The sequence below is a fragment of the Malaclemys terrapin genome, chromosome 11 (assembly GCF_027887155.1).
Source record: "Malaclemys terrapin pileata isolate rMalTer1 chromosome 11, rMalTer1.hap1, whole genome shotgun sequence".
Classification (NCBI taxonomy): Eukaryota; Metazoa; Chordata; order Testudines; family Emydidae; genus Malaclemys; species Malaclemys terrapin.
In genome coordinates, this window is record NC_071515.1 from 21056113 (window position 1) to 21080167 (window position 24055).

The following is a 24055-nucleotide window of genomic DNA, read 5'->3' on the forward strand; positions in this document are numbered from 1 at the left end:
AAAACCTTCCCACACAGATTTGAAAGCATCTTCTCCCCTTATTGGTCCTTTTGGTCAGGTGACAACCAGGTTATTTGAGCTTCTTAACCCTTTACAGGTAAAAGAGGGATTTTATGCTACCCTTAGCTGTATGTTCATGACATATGTACTTTGTGGAAATCACTTGCTTATGCTTTTTGTTTTGGTCTCTCACCGTTCGCAGTAGGGGAAAAATAAATGAGTCACTAGTTGCTTTGGAAATTTTCCACAAGAGTTACATGAACTTTCTTGCAGCTTAATCTAGATCATTTTCCTGGAACCAGCGGCCCATAGGGGATTCCACATGAAGAATGGAGATTCATGCTGTTTTCCAAAAAGTTTCTGCAGCTCTCCTATACTGGGGTTAGGAACATTGTAACATCCACACTGCAGTTTTTAAAGTAACTGCAGATGAGGCATGGTACAGTGTTCAAGAAGGACCTTTTCTTGCATCAGCAGGAACTTTAGGGACTGTCCTGAGTGGTATCTTCTCTAACAGCAAGAAGAGGTTCAGTACTGGTACCCCAACCATAAGCTAGACAGATCAGTGGAATGCTCTGAAGAAGCCTTTGCTCAAGTGCAGCTTTAGTCATAGGCTGATTAGAGAATGGCCTAAACCAGGGGTCGGCAACCTTTCAGAAGTGGTGTGCCGAGTCTTCATTTATTCACCCTAAATTAAGGTTTCACGTGCCAGTCATACATTTTAATGTTTTTAGAAGGTCTCTTTCTATAAGTCTATAATATACATACAACAATAGTTTAGTTATAAAGTAAATAAGGTTTTTAAAATGTTTAAGAAACTTCATTTAAAATTAAATTAAAATGCAGAGCCCCCCGGACCGCTGGCCAGGACCCGGGTAGTGAGAGTGCCACTGAAAATCAGCTCGCGTGCCATAGGTTGCCTACCCCTGGCCTACACTGAGAGAGAAATATTTCATTACTGTCAATCTCTTAATCTTTTTGCATTTCAAGATTTAGTACATTACAAATGCTCACTTGGTTTGTTTTACGTAATTTATCTTCTGGGCTTTTTTAAAAACTCAAGACGTTTTCCAGCATTTCTATTCTAAGACTTTCCAATTACTTTCAGCTTTCCTCTGTTTGTAATTGTTAATCTGAAACAGAGAGTGGTACATACAATCAATCAACCTGCTTCCTCCTGGTATTCATTCTAATTTTTACTGATGGTGCTGCTCTGGGATTTGCCGAATGTTCTTCCTAGCAACTGAGCGCTCTCTCCCACTGAGCTCTTGCCAGTGATTGGAAGTGTGAGGCACTTTCAAGTGTTCAGGCACATTAGATTGGACTCTCCAGGATTGGAAAAAAGTCTCTCCACAACACAACTAGTAGGTCTTCCTCCAATTTCAAGGGGTTTAAATTGGTAATTGTTAAAGGGAAAAAAAAAAAAAAAAAAACAGTCTCTTCATAGAGCTGAGATTAGTTGTGTGCTGATCTCTTGAAGGACAACCCCTAGGCCCAGTGTTCCAGTTACACCTGATCAAAATACAAGAGAATAACTCATGATTCCTAACCCCCCATTTTGGTCAATTTTAAACTGATTTTTTTTTCCTAACCTGCTCGAGTTCTTTTATTATGGAATGAGAAACATGAACTGTGTACTGTCTTCCTTACTTCTCCTGGAAAAGAGGTAATCTATTTAATGAAGCACCTGTTCTGCATCAGCTGGTATGGTGAGTTTAGATGAATTGCACATCATAAAAGACACCAGGAGACCCCACAAGTTTGGAAATCTTCATCCGTGTTATAACAAAAACACTAGCAGCTCCATAGTTCAGGTTGTCATTACTTTTTCAACTCTTGCTTCTCCACCTTCCACCCCTGCCCTTCTCGTTTGAAAAAATTTAGACTTTTCCATAAGAAGAAAAATAACTGAAAGCCAGTGTAGGAAATTACTTCTGTTTTTCCCAAACATGTCCAAAATCTTTGGCCCCAATATCCTATACCTCCAAGTAAGTGTATGTTATGCTTCTCTACATATATATTCTTTGTTGGTCAAAGATAATGTCAAGGAAGTGATTGGGAGGGGCGGGGGGAAGGGACAGACTGATCCAAGGCAGTAAATCAAGAAAGCATGTCAGTAAGTAAGAGCCAAACAAGTCAGTGGGATCATCAAATATCCCAAGGATGAATGTGCGGAGACTGCGAGAGAAGATAAAGTAGTGAAGTCTGAGGCTGGGGGAAGATAAAGATGGGAGGGCAGATCTTTAACTGGTGTCAAATCATCTTAGCTTGATTTACAGATAGGTAGGGCAGCAAACTGTGGAGAGAAAACAATGTTCATAGGAACAAAATACGGGGGAGGGAAGACATTTGAGCTAGAAACCATAAAATGGTCTGTAAATCTTACCAAAGTGAAAATGCATTGCAACATTAACAGCAGAACCAAAGGACAAAACAACAAATAATGGAAGAGGGATCATCAAGCACTTTCAGTGCTACCCACTGCATCAGGAGTAAAAATTCATGTAAGAAAAATAAATTTAAAAATAGCTAGAAATTCAAAGGTTTGCTGAAGTAGTGGCCCAAATCAACATTGAACCTAAAAAGCCAATCCCACTCTGTTCTTGCATCACTAAAATAAATGTAACAATTGCCTCACTACAAGAAGTTAGGAATATTGTCTATGTATCTATTAGAAACATGTTTACACCTGGGGTATGCCCACTAGGCAAAAGATTGTCAGTCTAGATGGCTGGCTGGGAAGGGCCCATTCGGGAGAACAACAGGTCTTAGAAGAAGCTAATCTTCCACTGGGGAGCCATCCGGAGGATGCTACAAACAGCCTCCGAGTCATGGCTGCAATGACACTACCGGGGCACGTGACCATATCACCTGGTACTGGATTCCATCTTGGAATACCAGTGTTTTTCCACTGAAACGCATCGGAACCAAGCTGGGAGTCAAAGGGTTCCCACCATATCAAAAGCTATTTAAGGGAGGGGAGTGACATCATCGTGGTTCTTCACTGACAGTGCCCAAAGGAGACTCTTGGAAACACCTGAGGAACAAAGACTGAACTGGGGGTGGAACTGCTGGACCCAGGCTAGAGGGATTTCTAGCCTGTGAAAGGAACACCTGGAGTTTTTAAGCTGCAAGCAAGGGCAGCTGGCCCCCTAAAAATCTCTGCAGCCAGCTTAAATCATCATTTAGGGTGAGAACTTGCTACTTATATCCAATCTCTTTAGTATATTAAGATCAGATTGCATTTGTGTTTATTTGCTAGATAACCTGCTTTGATCTGTTTGCTACCCCTTATAATCACTTAAAATCTATCTTGTGTAGTTAATAAATTTGCCTTTGTTTCATCACAAACCAGTGTGTGGGAGTTGTACCTTGGGGCAAAAAGCTGTTGTATATTCTCTCTCCACATTGAGGGAGGTGGCAAATTTCATGAGCTTACACCGTACAGATCTCTGTGCAGCACAAGACGGTATGATTTTGGGTATAATACTGGGCAGTTCCTTAGCTGTAGCTTCCCCATGACGAGCTGATCACAGCGGCCTGTAAATTCTGCAGCTGAGTGTGTCCCTACCTGTGTGTAGGCTGGTGAAAGAGCAAGCTTGGAGGACTTGGCAACTTAGCATAGCAGCACAGTGTGAGGGGAAGCCCAGGCTGGGGGGTCAGAGGGGCTCAGTGGTACCCTGGTTCCAGGTGGCACCCTGGGGAAAACCCATCAGAGGAAACTCTCTATTAGGAACAATTAACATGACCATGAAGGAGAACCTTTTTGTCAAATTCACATTGCTAGATACAAAACGGAACTGATTTGAAAATTTAAGATGTGCAGAGATCATGATCTGCAACTCCAGCAATTTCTTCAGCTGGTTGTACATGTCTGAAACTAAAATTTAAAGAAGTTTTTTTGAGAAATCATGGTAGGAATTCATCACAGTGTGATAAGAGACAAGAACATGCACCTATTGGGAAGACATCTATGCTACTCCCTTCATCCTAAACACAAGGATGAATTTAGTGACACAGAAGTAGTAAAGAACTTTTGAATGGACATTTTCATACCCTCTACAGTTCTAGAGGAAAAATTATATGCTTTGTAAATATATCATCATCATCCTTCCTCTGCAGTTTGTCTCTGGGGATTCACTATTCTTCCCTGAGTCACTCACAAGCTACCATCTTTCCACCTAAAGGTAACTGAATGGCACTCCTTTCAAAGGAAGTCAACATCTACGCCTAATCCCTTCATGTCTATCTGATGAACAACTGGGATCCCTCCATAGCACTCAGCCCAGGACTGCCCAGTGCCCAAGAGTCAAGAAGAAACTAAACTTCACTCTCAAGACGCTACTACGTATACCACCAGGCTGGTTCTATGCAGTTTTTTATATGCAAATTCATAACCCTAGACACATCACTTTACCTGTAAGATTATTTCATAGAATTAGATTAAATTTATCCATACTGATTGACTTCTAATTCGGTGAATTTAACTATATCATCCTTCTGCCTCAGAGTCCTTACAAATTATGTTGTAAATCAGTATATTCTTCACCAAACTCCCTTTATTATTTTTTTTAAATTTAGAGAAAAAACACAAACACACCCCACTTCAGCATGCTAAAGGAAATCAGTTTCATCTCATAAGACAAAAAGGTTCTATATATTTCACAGATATACATCATTGAGCAGTAATCAAGTATTTCAAAACAGATGCCAGTATTTTTTCTTTAAAAATCACTACTTGGAACACCCAGGAGTTAACATTAGGTTAACTCCCACAATGCCCTGAGAAGTGGCATAGCCTTACCTGACACTGATTAATGGCTGCATGGTTACCATGGAATGGAGACTGTCTTTCTTTATCCCGATGATGCCTGCTGCTGTGTTTACTTCTCTGCAACTGCTGACGCAATTTTGCAATCTGACAGGGGAAAGAATAAGAGTCTCAGATTTCCCTTCGCAAATTCAATTCAATTACTACATTGACTATTATCAAAAAAGTAAAAGCTGAAACACTGCTAATTATGAGAATCTACTTCATATAATGTTGAGTCAGCTACTCTACAGATAAATCACCACAATACTAAAATATTAGCTTTCATTTTTCTATGAAGACCTGCACATATTCCCAGTTCTCACATACCAGTATGACAGTACCTGAAGATAAGGAGGTTACTTACCAGTAAACGAAGTTCTTCGAGATGCATGGCTCCTATCTGTATTCCAGTGAGCGTTACTTGCATGCACCATATGCCCAAAGCTGGAGCTTTTGAAAGTAGTGCCGCATTATAGTCTCACCTGAGCCAATAAGGGTACGGCGGACTGCCTTCAGTTACAGGTAAGTAACCTTGTTTTCTTCTTCCAGTGATGGTCCCTTATTGTATTCCACTGAGGGCAATTAACAAGCAGTAGCTATACGGGAGGATGGTGCGAGGACACTGTGGAACGGAGGACTACTGCTCCAAATGAAGCATCCATTGTGGAATCATGCACTAGTGTGTAGTATATGGAAAAGGTGTGTACTGAACTCCACATGGCCGCACTTCATATGTTACTCCTGGGGGAATTCTGTGCCACTGCGCACGTGCAGAATTCATGTCCCCCCCAGATTTCTTTGCTTCCCTGCAGAAAAATGACTTCTGACAGGGAAGCAAAGGGAAGCTGCAAGAACAGTCACAGGCTCCTCCCTGGCAGCGCTGGTGCATGGTGGGGGTGGGGATAGGGATGTCTCAGTTGGTGGCACCTATCTTGCATTGGGGTCAGCTACTAGCCTGGGCTGAGGATAGGGAATGACCGACTTCCTCTTCACCTGCAAGGAGAAGGCGGGGCTGTGGCTGAGCCACCTTCAGAAACCTCCCCTGGCTGCAGGAAGCTCTGCACCCCCTCTCCCCTGCTTCCTGCACCCATTGCTCCTCAGCCAGGGGGATGGGGTTACTGTATGGGGGGTTACTTCACCATCTGCCCAACCCCCATACATCTGGACCCTCCCATACCCAGATTCCCCCTGCCAAGCCTCACCCCCTCCACACACCCCTGCTGAGCACCCACGCTAGAACCCCCACCCCAATGAGCCCCATCCTCTCTGCATCTGGACCTCCCAGATGAGCTCCCCACACCTGGACCCCCACCCCACTAAGCCCCAACAAATTGAACCCACCCACCCCACCAAGCCTAACTGCCTAAGCACTCAGCCCCTCCCGGCAGAGTCCCACACACCCAGACCTCCATTTCAAGCCTCAGACCCCCCCCCCACCCGCTGAGCCCCAACCACCTTCATCTGGACCCCCATCCCGCAGAGTCCCATTCCCCCTGCATCCAGAACCCTCCAACAAGCCCCTGTGCATCCAGAATCCCCCCACACCCAGACCCCCATGGAGCCGCCCCACACCTAGATTGTCCCACACGGAACCCTCTCACCCCACACCCAGATCCCTCCCCCCTCCACCCCCCACACACAAAGCCTCTCCACATTTGGATCTTGCCAGGCTGAGCCTGCCTGCCCCACACCTGGATTGAGGGCCAGGGCTGCGGGTTCAGGCAAGACTCCCTCCCTCTCGCTTGTATCTTGATGTACCTGGTATGGAGGGGCAGGGCCCCGGGATGTTTCTGGGGCAGGCCCTGGCCCTTGCACTTTGTCAGGGCTGGGTGTAACCTCACTGCCAAGTCCATGTCCTGGGGGCAGGGGAAAATGCAGCATGATCTCCCATCTCTGTGCAGCCAGTGGCCTGTGCTCCCCACTGTCATGCTGGACCCTCCACATTTATTTACTGACAAATAAAATATGCAGAATTTTAAAATATTGTGTGCAGAATTTATTTTTCTGGCACGGAATTTCCTCAGAAGTAATATGTCTGAGAGAGACAAATTGTGGAATGCGGTTGTGGTTGATGCTTGTGCTCTTGTGGAATGGGCCCGAATCCCTTCAGGGGGGACCGTCCCAATAAGTGATAGCAACACGTAATGCACCCTGAGACCCACTTGGAGATTTTCTTGGTGGAAATGGCTTGTCCTTTAATTCTCTCCACTATGGCAACAAAGCCTGGGAGATTTCCGGAAGGTCTTTGTTCGCTCAGGATAAAAAGCCAGTGCCCTTTGAACATCTAACAAGTTAAGCCTTCTTTCCTCATTCGAGGCATGAGATCTGGGAAAGAAGGTAAGTAAATCTGAAGTGGAATTGGGAAACCACTTGGATAGGAACTTGGCGTGGAGTCGTAAAGAGCCCTTGTCTTTATGGAAAGTAGTGAAGCAGGGGTTAGCCATTATGGCCTCGAGTTCACTAACCCTCTTAGCCGATATAACGGCAATGAGGAAGGCGACTTTCATGGAGAGATAGCGAACATGAGGCCATAGGTCCAAATCAGGTAGTTAGCAACGTGAGAATTAGTTTAAGTTCCATTGGGGGGTGGTAAGTTGAATGGAAGGGTATTTTCACAGGAGCCCCTTCAAGAACTGCACAGTTAATGGGTGGGTAAAGATTGAATGACCATCCACCAGCAGATGAAAGGCACTAATGGCAGCTGCATGCAACTTAATGGAACTGAGGGTCAGTCCTGAGTCTTTCAGATAAAAGAAATATTCCTTTATATAAAGGAGTAGCGGGATGCCCCACCACTTCAGAGACAAGGCCCTGTCTGGTAACCAAGGAAGTGAAGCGTGTTCACTTGGCTTGATACGAGTGTCTTGTGGACTCTGTCCTGCTGCTTAAAAGGACATCTCATACCGCCACAGAGCATTCCTGCGCTAGTAATGGTGTCCATCCAAAAACCAAGCTGTCAGGTAAAGCGTGCACGGATTGGAATATCTGAGTCTGCCATTGTGTTGGGTCAGCAGCTCTTGCAATGTTCGAAGTGTGGAGTTTGCTTCAACATGCAGAGGAGGAGAGGAAGCCAAAATTGGAGAGACCAGAAAAAAATGGTTACTCACCTTCTTGTAACTGTTGTTCTTCGAGATGTATTGTTCATGTCCATTCCAATCAGGTTTCTTTGGGGGTCCTCCTCCTTCCCCATCGTTTCTTTGGGGCCATAGCATGCCGCGGTTCCCCAGGTTTAAAAGTTGTGAGGCCTGCAGTAAACACATGCCCAAAAGTGACCCGCACACTTCACGCTTGCAGTGTCTAGAAGAGTGACCAGAAAGACGGCAGGGCAGCTGGAAGATTTTTCCCCTAGCAGCATCCATTGGGTCAACCTGGGCACCCCCTGGAGTCGTGCCTTCATGGCGCTCAATATAGAGCCCTGCCGACCTGCCACCTCCTCAGTTTCTTCTTGCCAGCTACTCCAACAGAGGGGTAAGGTGGGTGGTTATTGGAATGGACGTGAACAACACATCTCGAAGAACAAGTTATGAGAAGTTGAGTAACTTTTCTTCTTTGAGTGCTTGTTCATGTCCATTCCAATCAGGTGACTCACAAGCCTAAGATTCAGAGGCGGGGTCGGAGTTCAGATATCCACTGACTGGAGCACTGCTCTACCAAAGGCCACATCGTCTCTGGCCTGCTTGGTAATCATATAATGTGAGGCAAACGTATGTATGGAGGACCACATGGCCGCTCTGCATATTTCCTGTGTCAGAACCTGTGCAAGGAACACTGCTGAAGAAGCCGGAGTCCTAGTAGAGTGTGCTGTGAGCGGAGGAGCAGACACCTCTGCCAGGTTATAGCATTCAGGGATGCAGGACTTGATCCACAATGAAATTTGTTTGGAGGAGACTAGAAGACCCTTCATCCTGTCTGCCATGGCCACAAACAGTTGAATGGACTTCCTAAATGGTTTTGTTCTTTCAAAGTAGAAGGCTAGTGCTCTGCGGACATCCAATGAGTGAAGCCTCTGCTCCCTGCCGCTTGAGCGTGGCTTAGAATAGAACACTGGGAGGAAGATGTCCTGGTTCATGTGAAATTGGGAGACAACCTTTGGGAGGAAAGCTGGATGTGACCTGAGCTGAACCTTGTCCTTATAGAATACGGTGTCAGTGGGCTCTGATGTTAGGGCCTTGAGCTCAGACACCCTCCTTGCTGAGGTTATCGCTATCAGAAACGCCCCTTGTACGACATGTAGAGCAGGGAACAAGTTGCCAGTGGTTCGAAGGGTAGACCCATCAATTTACAATTGACTGTCTAGTACCTCCTCTATGGTAACGTGTTGGGCATTAGCTAGTCTCCGCAGCAATTCCTGGAACTGGTGATAGTCACCCAGTGGGGAAGGAGGGGATTGAAGAGGCAGCTGCATCCTGGGAAGATGAGGGATGCTTCTCAGGATCTGTCAGTACCGTTGGAGTCGGGCTAATCGGTGCAGCATCCAGGGTTATGTCGGAATGCTTACCTGACGAGGGTTGTGGTGATGAAGTGGGGGAGTCCTCCCAGACCGAGCGGGACCGTTCAGAGGGTGAATATTGTGGCCATGATCTCCAGTATGGCCAACCCAGTTGACCCTGCTGTTGTGCAACTTGGGACCACAGTGCCAGATACAAACTCTGCAGACAAAGCAAGGTGGGGAAGTGCCCCAGTGTTGTCGGAACCTTCCAGTAGTCATGCTTCCAGAACAGGAGTGGTGGACTGGGTCAGAGATCCATATCATCCAAAACAGATGATTCAGAAACCTCACCAAATGGTGGTGCCATTAGGACTCTTGGAACGGGAGGTAGCAGGAGCATAGCGGGCAAAGGGTCCCTTCGACTTGGTGATCGGATCGGTGGTCGTGGAGTGCAAATAACTCACGGGGATCCAGGGCACCTCCAATTCTCCCAGAGGTCAATGGTATCCGTTTCGCTGGAGGAGTCGGTATCAGGAACTGCATCTATCTGGAGACCAATGGTTCAGGAGATGCCAGCAGAGTCGCTGGGTCTGTGATCGAAACCAGTAGATCTAGTGATCAGTCCTGCCATTTCTTATTCTTGTGAGACTTACAACGCATGGATACTTCGTGGCCGGAAATCGTGGATGGTGCCGAGTCCTCATTAGATTTGGAGGAAGACTTACTGCCATGCTTATGTGCATGCTTCCTTGGTTCATGACTAGGCCCCAGTGCAGGGTTCTGCAGTAGAGGGGGCGGTCTTCACCTGTTCAGGCCAATGCAAAGGGGGTGCTCCCCAACCAGGATCCAGTGTTGATCCCATGGCAGCCTCCATAAGGTGTTTCCTGAGGCGGAGCGTCTGGTTCTCCCAAGTACGAGCAGGTGAGGCAGATACTGTACCTGGATGCAATGTGGGGCTTCCCCCAAGCAGTATATGCTGGTGTATGTTGCTGATGGAAAATGAGTGGGAGCAGGAATCACAGGTTTTGAACACTGGCATCTTCAGCATACCTAGTACCCAGGACCGGGTGCTGGGGTGGGGTAACGGTTGGCAGAAAACATCACTGAAGCAGTGTCCCAAGTCCTAAATCTGATATGAAAGGAAGAATTGAACAGAAAACAGAAAAAGTAAATGCAGAACCACTAAGAAATCTAAGCTACTAACAGTACTAAGGATAGGTTTTGAAAAGTTTCAGAAAGTGTGTCACAAGGACGATTGGAGAGTAGAAGCTCTGGCTTGGACCATGAGGTGGTGAGAAGAAACTGGAGATGTCGATAGCCCACCATGCCCTTTATCGCCTCAGGCAAGGCCATGATGCGGCACAGTGTGCACGTGCGGACCGCCGAACAGTAATACTTTCAAAAGCTCTGGCTCGGGGCGCATAACCCTCAGTGGAATACAATATTGGATCATCACGAAAAGAAGAATTAAGTTTGACAGGAATTATACTACCATTTGAATTCCTCTCTCAGCTAACGGATACTTCCTCGATTTCTCATTGCTTTCCCTACCCCACTTCATTAAATATTGGTGTCTTGCACAGTGATCCTATCAGTTACAAAACAGATCAGCCATTATGTATTTTTATTTTCTCCACCTCCAATCTTTATATGGAAAGACTAAACACGAACATTTGCACTTTCTTCAAACCTCATGATAATAAAACATGCAGGCAACAAGCCTGACCCAACTTTAGTTCAAACAATAGCTTTCCTGACCTCCTTGAGTTGGTCTGTGCTGCCCCAGGATGCTGAACGCTTGTGAGATCCTTTCTTCTTTTCTAAATACTCTTCAGCCCAGGCACTCTCTGTCTGTAACAAGAAGATTAAAGGATTAATTTTAAAAGGGTATGCTTATTCTTGCCAAAAAACAAAAGAAAAAAGAGAAATTAGAAGCAAGTAAGCTAAGAGAGGGCATGCAATTATGATTTTCTGGATTCAGACACTGCTGGAAAGCACAAGTCACTGAATGAAAGCCCTCTATGGCAACTTTGATATTCCTATAAGTAATCAGTATGAAGATGTCACCTCAGCCATTCCTATAATCTACATAGTAGGTCTCTCCCCTATTTCATATGAACACTTATTACCCCCACCTATAACAGAAGTATTAACTCTAATTTAGTTTCACTTAAAACACGGAAAGAATTTGACCCATTAGGTTTAAGTGGGTACAAGTCCCAATCACTTTAGTGCTCTGACCAGGGATTAATTTGATCCTGTGTGTTAACAGACATTTCTAGTACTGCTTGAGTACGTGACTAAAGGCCTGGTCTACACTACTGAGTTAGGTTGACCTAAAGCAGCTTACATCGACCTAATTGTGTCAGTTTCCACACTACAGCCTTGCTTCCACCGATATAAGTGCCCTACTACAGCGACATAACTCTACCTCCATGAGAGGCTTATATCAGCTTAGTTTGGGAAATGCAGGTTACTTATATCAACTATTGGCTCTCATTTTATCAATTTCACGGCTCTGTGCTAGAGTCAGGAAATTGACAAGAGAGCCTGGGTCACAGCCAGGGCTGTCAGCCTGGGGCAGGTGGGGGGCTCCCTGCCCCAAGCTGGGGTCCTGTCCAGGCTCTGGACTCCTCACCGTGAGCTGAGGCTCTGGGCATATAGCTCCCCACAGAAGCCACGGGGGAAGCCATGCTCCCAGCAGGGAGTCTGGGGGGGACGGGGAGGCTCCCAGCAGGGAGCTGCACACAGAGCTGAGAGCCCAGGCTCTCTCAGTTCCCTACACTGCCCCTCTTAAATCAGTGGATGCGCACCACCAACAGAAGGAGGCCAGCATGGACATGAACCACTGTAGTAATTACTGTGGTGGCTGTAAGTCAATCTAACATTACATCGACTTAAGTTTGTAGTGTAGACATGCCACAAGCAAACATTCTGGTATATAAGCAATACTGCACAATTAATAATTGCAATATCACACAAACATCTATAGTCAAGCATACAAAAGTTAGGAAATACTAGAATTAAGTTGCCTGGGCAACTTTAATTCAACCTCCTGGTGTGTATGCATTATGATACTGTCTTTAAATTACATGATCACATATTTTTCCCACAGGTCATCTACCTCATTCAGTGCACAGAATGGACGGTGCTTACTGAATGACCAACTATTCAACAGCTTGTTTCATCTTTATTGTTCAATATGTGGCCTAGGCATTATTTACTGTATACTATTCAAATCCTGTCCTGAATACAGAAAGAGGCTATTGTGACAGATGCAGCCATTTCCTGCAACATACTTGATAAACCTTACTGATTGAAGTTTTAGTAGGTTTGGAGTCCATTGTATTAAGATGCAAAGTTCATGACTTGTGGAATTGTATGTAATTTCTATAGGAGGAGACATGACCAATATAAATCCTGGGAAGTGTCATGAGCTTCAAAAGACTACATGAAGCTATGTGCCAGATAAGAATGAATTTATGTGACAAAGTTAGGTGGGTTTCCCAGAAAATTTCTTGGGGGAAGGCATATGCAAACATGCATCTCTATCCCAATATAACGCAAATTCGGATATAACGGGGGTGGGGGCCACAAGCGTGCAAGGGTGCAAAGAATTTGGGAATAAATAGAAAAACAAACTCTCTCCAGGAATTTGGGAAGGGAAGGAAAATTCCAAAGAAGTGAGCTTGGAAGATGAATGTATACAGAAAAAAAAAAAAAAGCAGTCTCTTACACTGAAATACACCACCTAACAAAACTGTCTTACCTGCGTGGCTTTGTCCCTCATACAGGGAGCAGCCTGTCCATGATTATCACGAGGCCATTGTCCAGCGAGGTAGGGAGCAGCAAGTGTATCCAGTGAGGAAGTGCGGCGAATTATACTGGAAGGGCTTGATGAAGGCGGTCGTGATTTGTCAACTAGAAAAATAAAAATAATAATAAGATTTCACAAGCAAATCGTGTGTATCAAGAACAAGTAAAATTCAATAAAGCAAATTTTCAATTAGCCATACCGGAAATAGAATTGTTATGTATTCAGTACAGAGTGCACACACACAAAATGTAATACCATAGGAGCTATGAGAGACCACTTGGAAATTAAGCTCAAAATTTCCTTTTTGTTGTTGTTCTTTTAACATTTGCCCCATGATTACATTGCTCTCATGAAATGTGTTTTCAGAGTTTTCCTAGAAAAGCACAGAACAAAGTAATTACCAATATTATTAGGGCGTTTTTTTTTATTGTTTTTTTTTTGCTGTGACTTAAGTACTACCAAAATTTATGCCTAATTTAATATAGGATTTATTTTTAAAGCCCAGGCTGTTGATCCATATGCCAACTACTGCATAGTTTATTTCCACAATGATCAACAAAACTTATACTACTAAGCAGAAAACAGCCATCCTGATGGACAGTTATGAAGGAGACTGCTTATGACTTTGGACTATGCGTATGGTAACCTAGCCAAACAAAACAAAACAAAACCACACACACATGATCAGAGTTCAGAATGAGACACTTCACAGATGTAAAGATAAAGAGTTAATAGTTTAGCTACTAGACATTTCAGTATGCAAAATATTTAGATTTGTTTTCCTAATATTGAAAGAACAAGTAATTTAGACTCAAAATGTGATCTACCTATAATATGGTTTTAAAATGATGCATGGAATGCTTGTCCTCCATACTGAAAATAAATGTCTCAGAAAAACAGGTTACCAATAGCTTGTTCTTAGAGAGGCACCACTGTGCATTCAGACTTGTGGAATTCAGAGTCAAGTTGTGAAACAGCATTGAAAAGCAGTACAGGAAGGATGTGTGTGTACATCAGCATTCTGATGCATAAGTGAAGTCCTCACCCTACTCTATAAAAAGGGGTGTACCCCCAAACACCTCAGTTCCTTCTCTCCAAGGACAGAAACCTGATGTTACATATAAATCCTAAGTAGGGGGTAGGTGTGTGGATAGTGTGACTACACAGAGGCAGTTCCCAAAGAACAGTAGTTACTGATAAGTAACCTTTTTCTTCTTGGATGGCCTCTGTGCATACCTACTTGTGGGAGATTAGCAAGCCATCAGGTGGATGGCGGGAGAGGAATACTCAGGAGTGCAAGTAAAGTGGTACACTCCAATATGCAGTACCGGCAAGAGATTTTTAGCGAGTAGGGGGTACCGGAAACACTTGGGGAGGCTAGCCCCCCCTCTGGAGGGGGGTGGAGCTGCATTCTGCTCCTTAAAAGAGCAGAATGCGGCTAGGGAGGGCATTCATTCTTTATATGGGTTTAACAGCACAATACATATGCTAACAAACTTAAACAAAGGCTTTGTTTAAGTTTGTTAGCATATGTATTCTGCTGTTAAGTTGGTCAGGAGTCCTCAAGAGGGGAGGGGTGGGACGGACGGAAGGTGTTTAAATAGTGGTTTGGATTCCCGCTCCAGCCTCTGGACTACGAACATATACTGACGGGAGCATTCTAACCAAGGGACTGAGGACTTTAAGGTAATCTGGAGCCTTCATATTTCCTTGATCCTTTGCAGATGGACTTATGAGTTGGATATAGTACAAAGACTGTTCTAGCCTCATTGATTGCTGATTTCTCCCTTGCAATGGACAAAGATCAGATGTCTGCTGACTTTCTCACATGAGTCAGCAGCCTTTGATACCTGTGGTATAAGCAACATAGCCCTTGCTTGAGTGGTTTTGTTCTTTCCTCTCCAAATGTCAAAGCCTGTTCCCATTGAACTCAATAGCAAAACTTTTTTTTATTTCAATGGGAACAGGATTTGGCCCCAAGAGATCAGAGAATGGGATTTTGATCAATTGCTCATCTGTCCAGAGACAGTTCTCATGCACGTTCTGCCAGGCTGATTTTGATTGTCCCTCCTGTATGTCACGGACAGGAGTTTCCTCTGGCTGCGAATAAGATCTGGGGGAAAATAAAAGGAGGGAAATACATAGAGACCAGTGGGAATATGAGAGCACCTTAGGCCATAAAACCAGGATGGGGTCTCATGGTAACTTTGTCTTTGAGGACCACATTATAAGGTGGAGTGGCCACCAAAGCACTAAGCTCACTCACCCTCCTAATAGAGTGAATTGCTATCCAGAAGGCAATTTTGATAAATAAATGCTTGAAATATATTATTATTTTGATAAATAAATGCTTGAGCAAGAGACTCCTAGGGAAGGCCTCCCACACCTATCGGTTTTGTTAAAACAAGTTTTAGGACACAGAACCAGATACTTGAGGTGACTGTTTGCTAAGTGAAGACAGGTGTCCTTTAAGCTGAGAACTACATACCAATTTCCCTTGGTTAAGGAATGGATAACATCCTCGATAGTGGTCATCCTGAACTTTAATATTCTTATGTACTTGTTGGGGTTTCTAAGGTCCAGTTGGCCCTCAGACTGTTCCTCTAATTGGGATTCAAGGAATTTGGGGGGGGGGGGGGGGAGAATCTCTTTTCCTTCTGTATTCCCGTTGAATCCCCCCATGGCTCATTTCCTGAGGAGTGAATCCACTTCCTCCATTACGACACTCTCTTGAAATGGGTCCCTGAAGAGGGAAAGAGTGGGAGGATGGTGAGGTAATCTGGTGCAAAACTGAACTGAGTATCTGTCCTGGATAGTGTCTAGCACCCAGTTATCTGAAGTAATCATGCACCTGGAGCTGCAGGAGAAATGAGATCTGAAGGGAGGGGAGATGGTGACGGATGTCCCATCAATAAGCCCAATAAGATATCAGGTAGTAGCATCAAGAAGCCAGGTGAGCCCGGAGCCTCAAATGTCTCTCCCTTTTGGTGCAGAGCATGAAAGTGTGGCAAACTGTATATGGGTTATTAAGTGGGTCTCACTAAGGGCTTGTCTACACTACCACGCGGAGTCGATCTAAGATACGCAACTTCAGCTACGTGAATAGCATTGCTGAAGTAAATTTACTTACATCTACTTACCGCGGTGTCTTCACTACAGTAAGTCAACAGCTGATGCTCTCCCATCGACTCCACTTGTGCTCCTCATTCTGATGGAGTACCGGAGTCAACGGGAGAGTGCTTAACGTTCGATTTATCTATACTAGACGTGATAAAGCGACCCCTCCTCCCCCCGGATTGATCGCTGCCCGCCAAACCAGCAGGTAGTGTAAACAAGCCCGGAAATAGAAAAGGCACCAGATCTCCAGTATGATAGCCAGGTAAGAGGCACACCTCTTGAAGCCTTTACAAACCTCAGGCCTGACAGTCCTGGTAAGGGGCAAAGGCTCGCAAGGAAAGGAAAGGGATATTTATACTAAGATAACCTACACTACTCTAAACTAGCTATTTATAATAAGGATTTAAGATAGGTTGAGGGAAGCTCTAGTCCACAGGACATGAAGGCAAATGCCGCTTGCTCTCAGAGGTGGCAAAGTAACTTAGGCTGTTAGGGATGTATTCCCTTATTCAGAAGAGAGTGATGCCATCACCTTTACACAAGAAATGCTTATGGCACCACCTCCCCTCAACCAACAGCCACAACTTTTCAAAGTACTTTTGCAGCTTGATATAAGGTGTACCACTACAAATGTAAATGCACAGAGGGCATTGAAAAAGAACAAGAAACTACTTAGGAGTTGTCCTTTAGACAGGTTTTTTGTACATTTTTTCAAGAGCGTATATAAAAAAAGCCCTATCTATTTTAGATAAAAAGGGTCTAGGAAGAGGAAAATTAAACAAGTTTTCAATAGCTCTCTGGAAGGCAGCATTTACACAGTACATATATGAAAGGATCTGTGTCCACTTTGCTGCTTTTTAGAAGAAAAAATATGTCTAGTTAGTTATGCAGTCCTACAGACATCTGATTAGTAATTTATGTAAGCTTCTGCTTTCTATGTTTACATCTATGCAAATATCTTGTACTGTTTAGTGCATAGTTTATCAATTTAAATACAGTGCAAGTACCTTTTAGCATGATGGGGTTACTAGCTTTTACTGGAATACAAAAACCATTATAACAATGTTACAATTATATATATATCATGAAGGATTTCTAAGCTCATTATAAACCATGAATACTAAGGAATTCCTTTGCCTGAAATGCAGCCACCTCTGGAATGGAATGCACCAGCTGCCTGGCTGCAAATAACATTCAGTTTAGAACAGGAACTGCTGAACTAAAGTTTAAAGAGGAATTCAGATAAACAGTAAGTACGCTAACTGAAAATTGGACTGGATTTCTGCAGAGCTGAAGTGGCAGGACTTTATGAGAAAGGAAAGTGTGACATATATGAGTAAGGACAGACAACATTAGCAATCAGGACTCTTGGGTTGTAATCCCAGTTGGCCATGGACCTACTGTGTTGCCTTGACCAAGTCACTTAATCTCACCTTACCCATCTGTAAAATTAAATACAGCAGTTATCCATCTCACAAAGCTATTGAAAAGCTTAATGTTGCTAAAATATTTTGAGATTCTCAGATGAGGTGCGCTATATACCTGGAAGTTTTATTACTCTTGAGGGAAATACCATATAATCTTCAAAAGCTTTAAGTGGCCTGCATGTATGTTTTACATCTCAAAAACATGGCACTTCAAAACTGAAAATGCCATAACTAAGGCTATGAGTCTGTCACGGAGGTCACAGATTCTGTGACTTTCCGTGACCTCTGCAGCAGCCCCCTGGCCATCATCAGCAGTTTGGGTGTGTGGGAGGGGGCTCAGGGCAAGGAGCCGCAGTTTGGTGAGTGCAGGGGGTGAGCGGCCTCCCTGCAGCTTCTAGGCGGCAGAGGGGGTCTCCGCGCTGCCCGTAGGCCCCACCCCTGCAGCGCCCATTGGCTGCAGTTCCTGGCCGATGGAAACTGCGGCAGCCGGCACTTGTGGCGGGAGCAGTGGAGGAGCCCCTGCCCTCCGCCGCCTAGGAGCTGCAGGGATGCGGAGCCAGGTGGGGAGCCCCTGCCAGCCCCGCCAACCCTCCCTCACCCAGTACCAGTGGGGTTCCCAGGCCACTTGGCGCAGTCCGCCCCACCCCCTCCCTCAGTACCAGCAGGGGTCCTCCACCACCTCCAGCACCTGCAGAGCCCCCGGACCGCCCCCTTCCCCAACCCTCCAAGTTTTAGTAACAGCGGGTATTTTTAGTAAAAGTCATGGACAAGTCACAGGCCCATGAATTTTTGTTTACGGCCCATAACCTGTCCATGACTTTTACTAAAAAAATACCCGTGACTAAAATGTAGCCTTAGCCATAACACCTTTATTTGTGACTTGATACATATTAAGAGCTATAGTTCAAAAGTATGCTCAAAATGGACCAAATAGTCTGTAGAAGTTACGCAGGGAGATTTACATCAGAAAAGCTTGTTGGAAACCTTGAAAGAAATAACCTGAGTGCACGACAATGTGTTGCTAATTTAGTGTCTTTATTCTGTGAATGAAGTAGAGAATCAAAATTTAGCAGCATAGATTTGAGAGCAGATTTCAAGTATTTGCACAAGCATTCCCTCCCCCTTTAAGGTTTATTTCCTTTTTTTTTTTTAATTATAAACAAAAAGAAGTCCGATGACAATTTATTTCTCTCTCCTACTTTTCTCTTAAGGACACAATACATAAATTGAAAGGATTCATCAGTTACTCAAATTTGGTATCACCCAAGGTATGGTACAGAAGAAATCTGGAAAGGGACATATATGATAATCAATTTTGTTAGTCTAATTTGAGAAACAAAGTGTTGAATTACATTTCAAAAAGAATTTTTGAAAAGTAACCTTTTCTCCTTCTATATTACATCCAGAATGGTCTGCCATCATATACAGTTTGCATGAAATTTACCAAGATATTTTCTTTTCAAACTGGTTAATATTTATTTTAAGTAGAGCTTTCAATTAATCACAGTTAACTCACGTGATTAACTAAAAAAAATTAATCACGATTAATTGCACTTACAACAATAGAATACCAATTGAAATTTATTAAATATTTTTGGATGTTTTTCTACATTATCAATATTGATTTCAATTATAACACAGAATAGTGCTCATTTTATATTATTTTTATTACAAATATATGCAGTGTAAAAATGATAAATGAAATAGTATTTTTCAATTCACCTCATGCAAGTATTGAAGTGCAATCTCTTTATCGTGAAAGTGTAATTTTCGAATGCAGATTTTTTTTGGTTACATAACTGCACAAAAAAACAAAATGTAAAACTTCAGAGCCTACAAGTCCACTCAGTCCTACTTCTTGTTCGGCCAATCGCTAAGACAAACAAGTTTGTTTACCCTGATGGGAGATACTGCTGCCTACTTCTTATTTACAATGTCACCTGAAAGTGAGAACAGGCGTTCGCATGCCACTTTTGTAGCCGGTGTTCCAAGGTATTTACATGCCATATATACTAAACATTCGTATGCCCCTTCATGCTTCGGCCACCATTCCAGAGGACATGCTTCCATGCTGATGATGCTCATTAAAAAAAAATAACGCGTCAATTAAATTTCTGACTGTACTCCTTGGGAAGAGAATTGCATGTCTCCTGCTCTGTTTTACCCGCATTCTGCATATATTTCATGTTATAGCCATCTCGGATGATGACCCAGTACATGTTCGTTTTAAGAACACTTTCACAGCAGATTTGACAAAATGCAAAGAAGGTACCAATGTGAGATTTCTAAAGATAGCTACAACACTAGAACCAAGGTTTAAGAATCTCAAGTGCCGTCCAAAATCTGAGAGGGACAAGGTGTGGAGCATGCTTTTAGAAGTCTTAAAAGAGCAAAAAGAACAGGAGTACTTGTGGCACCTTAGAGACTAACAAATTTATTAGAGCAGCATCCAAAGAAGTGGGCTGTAGTCCACGAAAGCTTATGCTCTAATAAATTTGTTAGTCTTTAAGGTGCCACAAGTATGCCTGTTCTTTTTGCGGATACAGACTAACACGGCTGCTACTCTGAAACCTGTCATTAAAAGAGCAACACTCTAATGCGGAAACTAGAGAACCCGAACACAAAAAAAGAAAATCAACCTTCTGCTGGTGGCATCTGACTCAAATGATGAAAATGAACATGCGTCAGTCCGCACTGCTTTGGACCGTTATCAAGCAGAACCCATCATCAGCATGGAAGCATGTCCTCTGGAATGGAGGTTGAAGCATGAAGGGACATATGAATCTTTAGCGCATCTGGCACGTAAAAACCTTGTGACGCCAGCTACAACAGTGCCATGCGAACGCCTGTTCTCACTTTTGGGCAACATTGTAAACAAGAAGCAGACAGCATTTTGTAGCCAACCTTGTTTGTCTGAGTGATTGGCTGCCCAAGAAATAGGACTGAGAACTTGTAGGCTCTAAAGTTTTACATTGTTTTATTTCTGAATGCAGTTTTTTTGGTACATAATTTTACATTTGTAAGTTCAACTTTCATGATAAAAAGATTGCACTACAGTACTTGTATGAGGTGAACTGAAAAATACAATTTTTTTGTTTTTTACAGTGCAAATATTTGTAATAAAAAATAAAGTGAGCACTGTACACTTTGTATTCTATGTTGTAATTGAAATTAATATATTTGAAAATATAGTCAACATCCAAAAATATTTAAAATAAATGGTGTTCTATTGTTGTTTAACAGCGCGAATAATCGTGATTAATAGAGATTAATTTTTTTTAAATCTCGACAGCCCTAATTTAAAATATTTGTGTAGAGACAGCTTCCAACAGCTTTCTAGAGACCAAAAAAAAAAAAAAGAATCCCAACCCCAAAGAGCCAGAAGATTTAAATTAGACTAATGTAGAACATGAAAGTAACACAGGAAAGAGGAATATGGGTTAAATCAAAAATAACTGAAGTTGTACAGTGAGTGATTCAGACCAATTCTGTATTTTTAAATAGCAATTTGTGACTGTGGAAATGAAAAAAAAAAGTAGCACATGAACTGAAGTTGATAGAAAGCAAGGCAAAAATAGGGAATTTTGAGGAGGGATATGAAGGAAAGTGAAGATGCCTTCAAGACAGAAAGAAGAAGGTTGTTCCAAGTTAGGCTGCAGCATGTAAGAAAACACAAGGTTAAAGTGGAAAGGTCAGCCTACATCATTGAGTTGACTCTGTGTAACAAAGGCCTTAAAATTTTGTCTAGTAATTCCCACATTAAGCCTATCTATAAAAGAGAACGCAAAGGGGCAAGGTGAATGGCTAGAACACGGGACAAGGAGAGGAGCAACAGGAGAAGAGAAAAGATGGAGGCAGAAATGGAGCTATGCAGAGGCCTATATTCCTCCTGACTGTACCAAGATAAAAGTGATATATATGAAAAAGGTAGCCATATTACCAGCAATATTCCTCATACAAATTTATGTGCAACTGTAAAGTTATTGACGAATATTGGCCTAAGTTGCTGGGCAGAGGACAAACCCTAAAATCTACACTTTTAGGGTGTTGTATACATTGCAATTGACACAGCACATGTAGGCCTACCTGAGCTAATTTTAACTGAACTACCTTGCTAAAATTAACAGTGTAGCTCAACAGCTTGGGCAGCGGTATATGCTAGCCACCCAAATACATACCTAAGGTAGCAGCCAAGATTGTTCTTGGATGGGTAGCCCGTACTACCACTTGTGCTGTCATGGCTACACTGCTTTTTCAGCAAGCTAGATCAAATCAAAGCTAGTTCAGATATGCCTACACACCTTGCAACTGCCCCTCCTAACTGCTGTTTAGACATACCCTTAAAGGCAACATAGTAGCAAGTCAGTCTGTTAAAAATGAGTGAGGGGGGATATTAGTGAAAAGAGCCTTATTTTCAAGCATCTAACAGTGTTGCAGCTGACAGTGTCTCTAAAAACTTATATGGAGAGTGGGAGTTGTCACTTCTGGGACTATGCATTTAGCCAGGACAGTGGCTGATTAAAGTCAACACTAAAAAATGTGCAAACAAATACCAGTGTAAACTTGGACACCGACATTTAAATCTGAAATTCTTTTAAGTAGGAAAGGTGAGAGAAGCCTTATAAGCACAGCTATACTTGCAATACTTTTGAAAAGACTACTTTGAAATTTATATTAAAATATAGCATTGAAATAAACACATTAGCTTCATTATATTTGTTATTAATACACACATTATATACTAAAAGTATTTCTAGGAAGAGGTCTGATGACAAGAAAAAGAGTGGTTTATTAATAACAGCAGTACCTGAATTTATTTATTTTTTTAAACACAAAGAGAAAAACTGACCATCATTATTTCTGAATTCCACAGCTGGCTGTTTCAGTTCCACAACCACAATTTAAAAATTCTCACAAAACTACATAGTCAAATATGATTTTTCTTGGTGCACTGTACTTTATGTACTACCAAGAATAAACCACCCCATCCTACAGTGACAGGCACACACCCTCTTACTTCAAATTCCTCTCCAAAATCCACTTGTGGAGCCTACAAACATTAATCCCTTTTAAAACAGGCCACCCAAAATTGTTTTAAAAAAAAAAAGTTAACTTTGAACTATCATCTGGTCTCTCAATGTGTTCTTGTCTGAGCTCTAGTTTTCAAAATATAATCTCTTTAGTGCCAGGGACCAAGTTTTCCAATCTTTTGTACAAGACTTCCCAAGTAAACAACAACAGAATCATAGAAATCTATGGCTGGAAGGGACCTCAAGAGGTCAGCTAGTCCCATCCCTCCAAATTGAAGCAGGATTAAGTACACCTAGTCTATCCATGACAGATTTTTGTCTATCCTGTTCTTAAAAAACCCCCAATGGCCGGGATTCCATAACCTCACTCAGTAACCTGTAATGTTTTCAAATGAATTCTTACTCAGTAGAGAATTATATACTTTTATAATGTTCTGTTGTTTCACATACACATGTGTACTTAGTATTAAATGCAAAAAAGTGTTAATGCAAAATTAATGTTGCAAGAATAAGCACTTAATTCTCAAGAAATTCCAACAACTTTTGTTGTATGTGGCAACTTGAACTTGGGCACAAACAAAAATACATTAAGTGTACCATGTTAGAGAGTTACATTTAATAAATGAAAAAAAAAAAAAAAAAAAACCCAAAAAAACAGTAATTCTACAGATGCCTAACATGGCCAAGTTAAACACGGTCCTTACTGGAGAACAGCAATATAAAAGAATCTTCAGAATAACAAAATAGTTTTGCTTTTTAGTTTTATGAATTTTAGAGTTTTAAAACTTGTCAAATATATATTTTCAAATGCTGAGAATTAGAAAATTGGTATGGCAAACTTTTACTGATAGGGGAAGAAATATACTATGAATTGTTTACAAGCTGATTACTGAATAAAAGCCTTCCAATACTTGAGAAAAAAAAATCCATACAACTTCCAGCAACATGCAGTCATGTGCCAAAACTGTCAGTTTGACTTAAGTAAATTGCTACAAAACATATCCTATGCTATTCTGAAGCTCTTCATTTTGTTGAGTAAACAAGAAAACGTATGATCAATTGTTTAAAATCAGAAATATCCTATCAGCTATGACAGCTGAGGTCCTCAAAGTTTTCTGTAGCGTAGACCACATTTTAATAGGAACATTGCAGTTGGGAGGAGAGGCAGTCCATGAGACAATCAGATAACATTCTATTGTTACTACAGCAACAATTGCTTGCATGGAAAATATCAGGAGAGTGTTTGCACTAAAATAAAATAAAATAAAATAAAATAAAATAAAAAAACCAACACCCACCCAGCTAAAAATGCTATAATTTAGCAATCGAAAATGAAAACTAGCTTCATGTGATTAGCCTTCTAACTATGGTCCACAGATCAGTTCAGGAACCTCCAACTCCACCAGTGGCTTATTCTTAATG

General features: G+C 42.5%; 1 protein-coding gene across 2 annotated transcripts in view; it reads right to left on the reverse strand.

Moving 5' to 3' along the window:
• Positions 1–24055, reverse strand: part of FAM117B (family with sequence similarity 117 member B) — an 86992-nt gene that overhangs the window by 38002 nt on the left and 24935 nt on the right. For both annotated transcript variants that reach the window (XM_054044532.1, XM_054044533.1), the window contains exons 2-4: positions 13012–13163; positions 11001–11093; positions 4805–4918 (exon numbers count right to left, since the gene is read on the reverse strand). In XM_054044532.1, the coding sequence (XP_053900507.1) occupies positions 4805–4918; positions 11001–11093; positions 13012–13163 (359 nt within the window). The remainder of the gene's footprint in view (positions 1–4804; positions 4919–11000; positions 11094–13011; positions 13164–24055) is intronic.